The following is an 11,125-nucleotide window of genomic DNA, read 5'->3' as shown; positions in this document are numbered from 1 at the left end:
CAAACCTGGTCTTAGAACACCGGGATGAACCTGGGAGTTACATCTTCCTCCTTCCACCATTCCATGCTTCCTACAGCATGAGTAGAGAGCAATCTATCTCTACAACGTGCTCTGGTATTTCATTGTAACATTATCTGGGTTTTACAGTGACTGGAAGTATTTTGGGTTTGTTCTTAGCAAAAGGGGAAAGAATACTTGAGAGTCAGCCAGTAGTTATACTCAATTGCTACCAGATATTTCTCCATGAGGTGTACAAGGCACAGCCAGAAAGCTTTCCGCCAATACAAATGATGTGTGTCAGAAGAGGACCGATGATATTTACTGACTTTTCCAGATAATTTCAAAGATACTGCAAATATGGTAAAAATTTCAGAAATTGGAAAGACGTAGTTTGAGAAATAAAATAATTTATTATAAAGTATAATTTTCATGGACTCTGTCCCTGGTTCCCTAACCATTCAGCATTGAAAGGCAGAGAAGGAGGGAGAGGAGAAGAGAAAGGAAGAGCATGGGGGGCGGGATGTGAAGAGGCACACCTGTACCTTTACTTCAGAAACACATGGCCACTCAGTGATGAGAGTACCACTATTTTCTTATAACCACCCTGAGTTGGGTTTGCTTCTCTTTACCTTCTTGTCCTTAACCTGGAGGTGTACCTTAGTGGCTTCTGTCCTCTGCTGTGTATGGGCCCTCTTTGGGATTTGCTCATATTATTAAGTCTGCCATAGAATCTTAGAATAAGGACATCTTTATACGCATGACCTCAGCTCCCTCATGGGTTGGTCAGTGTCTCCCTGCTCTGCTGCTCTTAGGATCTGCCTCTGTTCACCTGCACCAGATACCACTTCTGCAGAGGAATTTCCTAGTCTCCTCTTCCACATGTTTCCACCTGTATAGTGAAGACTTATCATGAAGCTTGAGCACACCAGTGCTTACAGTGGAGAACTCTGTGCTTCCTACACCAGGCCCTTTGCTGATTTTCATTCATTAAGGAATCTCTGCTGGCTCCTCTACGGTTCAGTAAAATCTAAATCCTAATTCTTAAGTCAAAATTTGTGGGAAGGATTATTAACCTCTCCCTCCCCCCTCTCATCTTTATTCCGTTTTCCAATTTTATGCATTTCCTCTGCATGTGCGTGGATGGATGTGTGTGGCTGTGGGTGCACAAATGGTGGCTAGAAGTTGCTGTTAGGAACTATTCCCCATTGCACTTCCACACTATGCATTGAAGCAGGGTCTCTCAATCAAACCCAGAATGCACTGATTTGGCTAGTCTTGCTAACCAGCCTGCTCTGAGGATCCCCTGTCTCTGCCTTTGAGGCTGGGATTACAGGTGACTACCATACCCACTGGGCATTTTTTGTGAGTTTCTAGGGATCCAAACTCCCTTCACCCTGACTTGGTGAGTGTTTTAACTGCTGAGCCATCTCCTCGGCCACTGCAGCATCTTCTGAATGCAAATGAGAGTGTTTCAGCCTAACCTGTGTAACTCAACAAAAGACATACTAGATTTTATTTTTCAGAATGAAAATTAAGTCTGAGGTATTTTGTAGTGACTCCTGGTGGGATGAAATCTTGCAGACCTTACATAGCTCTTGACAGCTCCCCCACCACCGTCTCTCCGGAGCCTGTCAGTTTCCAGTACTGAATGTGATGGGGATTTGTCCTAATGGAATACAGCTTTCCTTAGCACTAGGTTCTGTCGCTCAGCTAAGCAACTCATGTTGAGAGGGATGGGAGTTTGGGGGTCTTTGTTGGCTAATACTATGATCAAGTATGTGTGTGTGTGTAATACATATATATGTATAATATATATGTGTATGTATATATTATATATACTTTCAAAAAATGTCAAATGGCTTATAAATTCAATAGGGAACAGAGAGGTGACAGATTTCAAGATGACATGTGCAACCAGTGTATTGAAATCTAGACTTGACATGCACACAGAGAAAACTGTTATTCTTCTCCAGTTGCTGGGTGCTGAGAAATTATGTGTTTTAGAATCTTCTTTTCCCTTAGGGAATCAAATTCATTACAGCTTTTAAGCAGATTCCACAAGGCTTGGGCAATGTTTAAGGATTAACTACAGCAATCTAATCTAGTTTAAACCTCCAGTCCTATTATCCCCTTATAAATCCCTCCACTTTCTTCTGCCCACTGATAGGCAGCCATTCCTTCAGGAACCTGGGAGAACCGATGAGCTATGGCCTGCTATGGTTGTACAGCTGGCGCCCCTTCTTCCTCTGTTCTAGTTCCTTTATATCAAAGGAGAAGAGGATTTATAGGGAAAGGAACAAATGGATTCCCTGAATCATTCAACCCTTCCTCTGATGCAGTTTTTCTGACTAATAACACAGCTAGCAATTAGAAACAGTATTCCCAGTGCCAGTAATACATATCAATATCTATCATGTATCTCTTCACATATATCTACATCTGTCTCTATTATCTATCCACCATCTGTCAATCTATCTATCTATCTATCTATCTATCTATCTATCTATCTATCTATCTATCTATCTATTATCTATCTCTTCTGTTTTCCTATCTGTCTGACTACCTTATCTATTACTTGTAAAATTTGGTAAAATTGGTATTTTCTTTCATGTGTGGCCAGCAGAGCCCATGGCTGCTGCTATCTGAAAAGATTACAGCTCCCTGAGACAGTATTGTTTTAATCTGCCCCCAACTCCACCTGTTAATGTAGTTCCAGCCTTCTCGTAAAAGCAGAGAGCCTCATAGAATCTTATAGTGGTTAAGATGAGTATGTGATGACTTTCTCTCTCTCTTTCTTCCCCCCCAACCCCCTGTGGTTTCCTATGGACACGTCTTTCCTATTACCAGAATGGAGGTAAGCATCCATTATTATTCCAATGCATTTTGTGCCATTTGTGGTTTTAGTTCAACATGTCCATGATTTCTCTGCTAAGCACTATAAATTTTTTTTAGGTATTTCTATTGTCCAAAGCCATTTAGCATTTTTATAAGATGATAAAAATGAATATAAAAGTCACTAATGTTGACTGAATATTTCCCGTATGTTGGATGCTGTTCAGGAGATCCCTGTCAAATAGGGACTATGGCTCTCCCCATTTTCAGGAAAGGTACTGAGAAAGTACACTGGAGGCTCACTCAGATAGAAATGAGGTATCTTGAAATGCAACTCAAGACTGACTCCAAAACTCCTTTATATATGTTTTTCCTAGAGATTAAAAGAAATCAACTCATTAAAGTTTTTACTTACAGTGCATTTTTTTTTTTTTATACAGAATTGCTAAAATTGACTTTCATTAAAATTCTGTGTGGTAATCTGACACAGTAATTCATACCTCTAATTCCACCACTGAGTGAAGAAGATCAGAAGTTTCAGGCTGGAATGGGCTACATAGTGTGTTTGAGGATAGCCTAGGCTATGTATTGAATTTAGGGATGATCCGTACTACATGACACCTTGTCTAAAAGCAAACAATTGAAAGAAAAAAATAACAGTGGAGCAATTAGTTATGTTTGGTGGTCTTTAGCTGTCAGATATAGAAGGCTAAAGGAGAAGGATCAGGAGTTCAAAACCAGCCTTGGCTAAATGAAACCCTGTCTCAGGAAAACACCACCACCACCACCAACAAAACAAAATGAAACAAAGCAAAGCAAACAGGTGAATAAACAAAACAAAAAAATGCTATAAAAATCCCTTGTAATGTCCCAAGTACAGATGATTAATCCATAATAGCAGTAACAACCATGGCAGTTAGTATCATGATACCTGTTCTCATTTTAACATTACAAGGACCTTAGGGAGAAGTATTACTCTTTGTACATTTTTGTACAGGGATCCAGGTACAGCAAGAGTTGCCAGACCATACAGGTCACAAAGTGCTAGGCCTCCATCAAAGTTTTGACAGCCAGACTCCAGAATTCATATTTACATGCACTGCAGAGAAACTGAGAAGAATATAAAACTTCAGATACTGATTCCAATTCCATGGAGAAAATAACTAAATGCACAATAAAATGCAGTTCCTCCTGGATGTCACCTCTGGATACACAGCTGCAGTGGTCTCTTTGGAGATCAGTTGTTAGCTTCTAAGTGGCTTTCCACCTCTCAGAGGCAGTGTTCCCACTCTTAAGAACTTTACAGTGGAACCCAGTGTCTACTGACAGGCCATATGGTGCAAACAACGGCCCTCCCAGCTTTTTAAAAAAACCATGTACTCTATTACTGCAAACATATTAGAAATGGAGACACAAAACCAATTTATATACTTCCAAGTCTCTGGAGGTTTTATTTTTTACATTTTTTAAAAATTTTTTTTAATTTTTATTTTTTAATTTTTAAAGATTAATTGTAAGACAGTGTAATACTGGAATCATAAATAAAATAAAATGCAGGGCTAAAAGAGTAGACATAGATCATCTCCACTGAAGTAAATTCAAATGAAGCAGTTTAAACATGGTGGAAGTTAAATAAATGCCAGTCAAAGAACGGTTTCTAACTGGTTGTGGGCCATGCAGGCCATCCTAGCACTCAGTAGGCTGGGGCAGAAGGTCAGGAAGTTTTCAAGCCAGCACGGACAACAAAGTGAGACTGTGTCTCAAGAAATACGAAGAGCCGCCCCAGTCACTTTCCTCTTGTGATAACATAAACACGCTCAAACTCTGCTGATAGTGGGGAAAATGGCTGTTTTATAATTTCCAACTTAAAGATTTTTATTGTCAGTCTTAAAATGGTTGTATCTATAGACAAAATAATCCACATTTAGAAACCTATTCAAAAAAAATAAGAATTATGGATACTATTCACAACTGCTTACACTCATGGATATAGTGTATAAACAACATACATATCTACTGATCAAGGAAATCAAGTAGTAGCTTTGTTTTTTAAAGGAATAGGCAAATGTTTATAATATCTGTGAGGCAAAAATGCAGGATACAAAAATGTATTTACAGTTCAATTACGATATTTCTGTGTATGAACAATATAATCTATTATATACAAATATGTAATATATAAAATATCTGTCTAGGAGACACATAATAAATATGTAATATATAAAATATGTGTCTAGGAGACACATAATTTTTTTAGTTTAGAAATATATTTGTTTTATTTGTTCTTGGAGAATTTCATATAGTATATTATCATCAGTCTTTCCCTGTCCTCCAGCTCCTCTTAGCTCACCCTCCCCCTACATACCCAACCTTATATTTTTTCTCTTAGCTTCTGGGAGAGATAAAATCAATTTTCTCCATTTTTTAGTTTTTAATAAAAAAAAAAACCATTGTTTCTGTATACGGTAGTGCATTTTGTATAGTAAGTGGCTCTTCCACTTGCAGGAAGCACAGGAGGATTTTCAGGAAGGTCATGTTCTCCCCGCTGAGGACATCGTGCTTGGCAGTTCAGCAAAGTGACATTTGATCAGTACGCAACAGCGGAGGTTGGCAAACATTTTCTATAAAGGATCAGATATTAATATATTCCCTCAGTGAGCCATACAGACCTTATTAAAACTGCTTGGCCTGTTAGTTTAGCAGAAACCTAGCCATGAAAACCGGTATAATTGCTTTCTTTTCAGTAAAACTTCACTTGTGGAGATACGGTTGAGTCTCATGTCGTTTTCACATGTCATTAAATATTCTTCTTTTAAATGTCTACAACCACTTGAAAAGTAGGTATTATTTTTAGCTCTCAGGAAAAAAAGAAGAATTTGTAAAAAAAAAATAATAATAACATAAACTTTAAACTATGAAGGATGTGAAATTTCAGTCAGACACAGGAACAGGTTGAAGAAAGCCATCATAGAATGAGGTGACTGGTGTTAACATTATGTATAGTATTCTTTTAAAAAAAATCACTAAATAGATTTTAACTGTTTTTACCACACATTTTGATATGCATCTGAAATAATACATGTTAATTAGCTCAATTCAAAGTATCATGTCATAATGTTATACAAAGCTTCTGTCAATTAAATGTTACTTAAAAAGACAAAAATTTTGCTTAAACAAAGGACTGAAGAAATATCATGTATATGTTACTTGGAAAAAAGAGTGCCCATCATGGTATGCATATGTGAACATTTAACTTAGATTTAAGTACATATGATTATGAGTATCCGTTATTTACCACATTCTAAGATTTTTAAAGTATTATCAAAAATCATTGGGTCCTTTTAAGAGTCTACATATTTCTTTAAGAATTGAGTCTGAAGTGTCTTGAGTTGTACTCGCTGGCCTCTGCCCTAGCAAGTGAAATCACGTACAGAGAGCAGGAAAGAATAAAATCCCCGCCAGTTGCTTTGAGGACGAGGAATGGCTGGGAACCTCGGCTGTCACCTTTGCAGGGGAAATGTAACGGTGGCTGTGTAAGGGAAGATCCAAGGAGAGGAAGAGCTATCAAGTGTACCTCCACTACAGCAGGGGGTGTCATAAACCAAACAAACAGGACATAGCTGGTTCTCTGGACATGCCTCTGGACAAAGTTCAAAGGGAATAGATGGTGCCTCCTTCATAGAAACCGGAAGGAAATATTTCAAAATGTGATTCAGACATGTGTTAGTGGAGAGAGAAGGGGAAGAGTCATATGAATGTTCCACTGACTACAGAGCTGTTCTTCAGAGAAGAAGGTGAGGGAGGTATCCAGGATCAAATACTTCTTACCATCACAGAAGGAGGTTTGCCAGGAGGTAATAGAGAAACGGTGCCATGCGCAGCACTAACTCTTATTTTTAAGAGATGGTCTACCAGAACATTCCAGAATAATCATTCTGTAAAGGGACCTCTGTGACCTCTGCCCCAGTGTTCAAAAGAGCAACAGAGCCAACTGCATGTAAGACTAGCCTATCAGCAGCCTAAGAGCTAAAGAGATACACCACGGATCAGTGCGCAGTGCAAAAGCCCACAGAAAGCCAGGGACGGAGAGGCTTTGGAGGCTTTGTGTTCACCTCAACAACCAGTTCTTACTGGGAGCAACAGTCAAGGTTTTGTTACTATTATTACTATTTTATTGTTATATTATTATTACTGATAGATTTAGGAAGTCTATGGACTAAATGATTCAACTTGCTTCCATGCCTGATATCTAAATTTTGATAGCTGTAGAAAAATATTTATAAATATCTTCAAGATAGTTTTATAAATAAATATGTCCAAGAAAAAAGAGAAAAGAAAAAGAAGTTAAAATGTCAAAGCTATGACTAGGCAATTCACACACACACACACACACACACACACACACACACACACACACTCACACACACACATACAACATTCATACTCTTGGACTGTGGAGCTAATCAAAGCATGTGTGCTACTTAAAGTTTTTATTCAAAACCTATTTGATTCCCTTCTTTTGTTCTTTCTTTTATTCTTTCTTTGGAGTTATTTAGCTAATATTTAAAAAATAAGTGGGGATTCATTTCTTTAAGGCATACTAACATTGTCCAGAAGATCTGCTAAGGTTTCACTAAGGACAGAGCAGGGATTCTGAGAGGAACTGACCACTGTTTCCTTATTTCTGAGGTCATTTTAAAAATCAATTTTCTACAGTGTCCTTTTCTTTTCCAAACCCCCCCAAAAAGTGTTTTTCTTGTGCAATTACAAGAAAAACACCAATGTGTGTTATATTTTGATGTTCATGGGGAAAAACAAAAATTAGCTTCTGTCAGTAGTTAATACTTGAGGTTACAGACATGGGGAGAATTATTTAACTTTTATATGGAACAAGAATTGTTTTCCTGCTCTTTTTCATCTCTCATTTTACCAAGATGTAACAACATGTCAGACCTTTTGTAAACCTGGCTGAGTTACTTTTTTATTAGTTATTATTCTGATTTTTTTTAACTTCAGCAATCATGACTCTAAATGTTTTTCTCAATGCCAGCACATATTGAATTCCCCAAGTGCGTTATTTTCTTATTCAAGGCTTTTTATTTTAAATACCTAGTTTTTTTTTTATTTTTTAAATTTTATTTCAAATATCTTTTCTGAACTAAATGGTACATTAACGATCCTGATGGCAAATTAGTAAATGACCAATTCAAACTGAAACTCTTGTATTGGAATCATGTCTCATTCTAACAGGTCTGTTTCAAAGACCAGACGGTGTTGATTTATAGAGAATCAAATTTTCAAATTCAAACAGTGTTTTTTAACCATTCAAAAGTTTATGAATTTCAGTGGGTTAGATTTTCTTATGTTGAATCTTTTATGTAATGGTAACACAAAACTAAATCTTAGCAAAAAAATATCTAAAATTAATAGTATACATTTAAATAAGAAAGATCTAAATTTTCCATGCTGTTAATGATAAAGGTCTGATGGAAACCATTGGAATGCAGTAGACTATGGTGCTGCCTACATATATAAATATTCAATAATTATTGTTGGTTAGTCTCTGAGTTATCACTGTCCCAAAAAAACAAGTGGTGTGGCCAAGATGGGAATGTACTGAGTATTGCAGTAACAAATAGGTTGTCATTAAAGCTGAAAGTTTTTCCCGTGGAGCAATTGTTATGTTCTCTCGTCTGTGATCCATCTCGATGAATGCTTTTCTTGGATTATATCAGCTTACGTGCAAGAGATATGTGAGCTGACTGTAGTAAGAACAGTCACTTCTATGCATAACATAAACAACAAAAATGCCCAAATTCACTCAGCTCTGGACCATCTCCAAAGATTTCCACAGCCTTTGTCATAGCCTTGAGGTATCTAAAGATGGCACAGTTGGTGCAGAAAATGGGGAGAATATTCATAAGAGACATTTCAATATATTTGCTAGGACAGTCTCTCTCTGGTTCTGTGATGCAGATGTGTGTGTGCAGGGGAAAATGGATGCTAAGAAATTGCATATGATTGGCTATGTTGTTCATCACTTCTTTCAGTAAGTCACAGAAAGACAGCAAAGGCTACTGTGCCCAGTACAAAGGGGAGGTGTGTGATGCAGTCCTGGCGAAAGATGTTCTTGTCTTCTTCAACACCTCCTACCCAGACCCCGAGGAGGCCCAAGAGCTGCTGATCCACACTGCATGGAATGAGCTGAAGGCTGTGAGCCCACTCTGCCGGCCAGCCGCTGAGGCTCTGCTGTGTAACCACCTCTTCCAAGAGTGCAGCCCTGGAGTTGTACCTACTCCCATGCCCGTTTGCAGGTAAAACTTTGAAGATGAGTGAGTAAAAAATTCTATTTTTTTCCCTGTATGCCAACAGTTTGCCAAAGAAGGCATTGTCATGGGTGGTAGGTTAGACAAATTTTGCCATTCACCCAAAAGAAATAATTAAAAGAACAAAATTCCTCCCATTATAACTACGAGTGGCAATCTATGATATGAATACTCTGAACTTACAGAAAACATTAGACTCTGGCTCAGTCAGAAAGTTGTCTTGTAGACCACAAACAAGCTCTATGATATATGTGTGCATATGCACGTACACACAAATAAAATTCCCTCCTTGATAAGGACATAGGACACCTGTCATATTCTCTCTCTATAGATAGATAGATAGATAGATAGATAGATAGATAGATAGAGATACAGATACAGATATATAGATACAGATACAGATACAGATATACAGATACAGATACAGATACAGATACAGATACAGATACAGATACAGATACAGATACAGATACAGATACAGATACAGATACAGATACAGATATAGATATAGATTGCAACTTGGGAGAAGCTGAAAGGTAGTGGGCTAAAAGAATTAAATCAGTCACAGGGGCAAATTCTATATGACTTCTCTTATACGAGGGCTCCAAGGCAGTGAAATTCATAGAAAAGAAGGAATAACCAAGGACAAAGGAAAGGGAGAATTAGTTGTGGTTTGTGAGCTCTGTGTGTGTGTGTGTGTGTGTGTGTGTGTGTGTGTGTGCGCACGTGTATGTACTGTGTGCATTTGTGTGTATTTTTGTGTGTATGTGAATGAATGTATGTATGTGTGTATGTGTGTATGTGTGTACACTCACACGCACATGTGTGTGTGTGTGCTAAACAAAAAACCTACCACTGGCTAAATCCAAGCCCTTAGGTACTTTAATTATTTTCCCTTTTAAATTATTGTCCTCGTATTATTAGTCCTATCAATCTTAATTTGGAATTACCCAGGTTTCTCTTGATGCAGTTTATCCTAGTAAATGTGGACAGACAATAATGTCCCGAGTCCAGTCAGCCCAGTCAGCCATTCTCTAGCTCCTCCACTCCTGACACATGTCCAGACCTAAGGGCTACAGCCTCAGGGCAGGACTCTGTTTCTCCCAGGAAGAGCTGGCTAAGCAATCCAGAGCACTCCTGCAAACGGTTACAGGAGCTGCTGCTGTATTCCAGGGAGCAAAGCAGAACCCCGAGGTATAGTGTGTTCCTTTCTTGAGCTCTGCTCATCAGCCCGAGGTGGCAGCTCCTGTTCCTTAGGTCGTATGTTCTTTAAATTGTCAACCTTGTTTCTGTATCTTTATTTTTTAAGGTTTAATTATTTTATGTGTATGAATGTTTTCCTGTATGCATGTGTGTGCACCATAGAAGTACCTTTTGGATCCCCTGGAGCTACAGTTACAGGTGGTTGTGAGCCACTATATGGGTACTTGTCTTCTGCAAGGGTAACAAACAAGTGCTCATAACCTCTGAGCCATCTCTCCAGCCCCTGTACCTTTGTTTTTAATATGAACGTTGAGAGAGGATCTACCAGGACTCTTATCTAATTCATTCTAAATTTAAAAAAGAAAGAAACTAAACAAGATAGTATTTCGTTTCACAGCACAGTACACTGTATCTTTAATGTCTTGCATTATTTAAAGTATATTCATTTCAAAACTACTTTTATAAGGAAAAACACTAGGATGTGATGATGTTTCAAAAATACAAAATTTAAGACTCACTGAAAGTTTGTCTTCAACTCGTCATGATTCATCAAGTCTTGCTTGCCTTACAAACATTTCAGAGAATACTGCTTGGCAGTAAAGGAGCTCTTCTGTGCAAAGGAATGGCTAGCAATGGAAGGAAAGACCCACCGGGGACTCTACAGATCTGGGATGCATCTGCTTCCGGTACCAGAGTGCAGCAAGCTTCCCAGCATGCACTGGGACCCCACAGCCTGCACAAGACTGCCATATTTAGGTAACAAA

General features: G+C 38.2%; 1 protein-coding gene across 4 annotated transcripts in view; it reads left to right on the top strand.

The window, feature by feature from the left end:
- Musk (muscle associated receptor tyrosine kinase) overlaps positions 1–11,125 on the top strand; it is a 100,501-nt gene that overhangs the window by 67,327 nt on the left and 22,049 nt on the right. For 3 of the 4 annotated variants that reach the window (XM_034502683.2, XM_034502685.2, XM_034502684.2), the window contains 3 exons: positions 2,848–2,854; positions 8,883–9,146; positions 10,942–11,117. In XM_034502683.2, coding sequence (XP_034358574.1) covers positions 2,848–2,854; positions 8,883–9,146; positions 10,942–11,117 — 447 coding nt within the window. Of the gene's footprint in view, positions 1–1,602; positions 1,613–2,812; positions 2,855–8,882; positions 9,147–10,941; positions 11,118–11,125 lie in introns of all 4 variants that reach the window. The other variant, XM_076934913.1, reaches the window with a different exon arrangement.

This window comes from Arvicanthis niloticus, chromosome 5 (assembly GCF_011762505.2).
Source record: "Arvicanthis niloticus isolate mArvNil1 chromosome 5, mArvNil1.pat.X, whole genome shotgun sequence".
NCBI lineage: Eukaryota > Metazoa > Chordata > Mammalia > Rodentia > Muridae > Arvicanthis > Arvicanthis niloticus.
The sequence above is the reverse complement of the archived record's forward strand: the minus strand, read 5'-3'. Positions and strand labels throughout refer to the sequence as shown.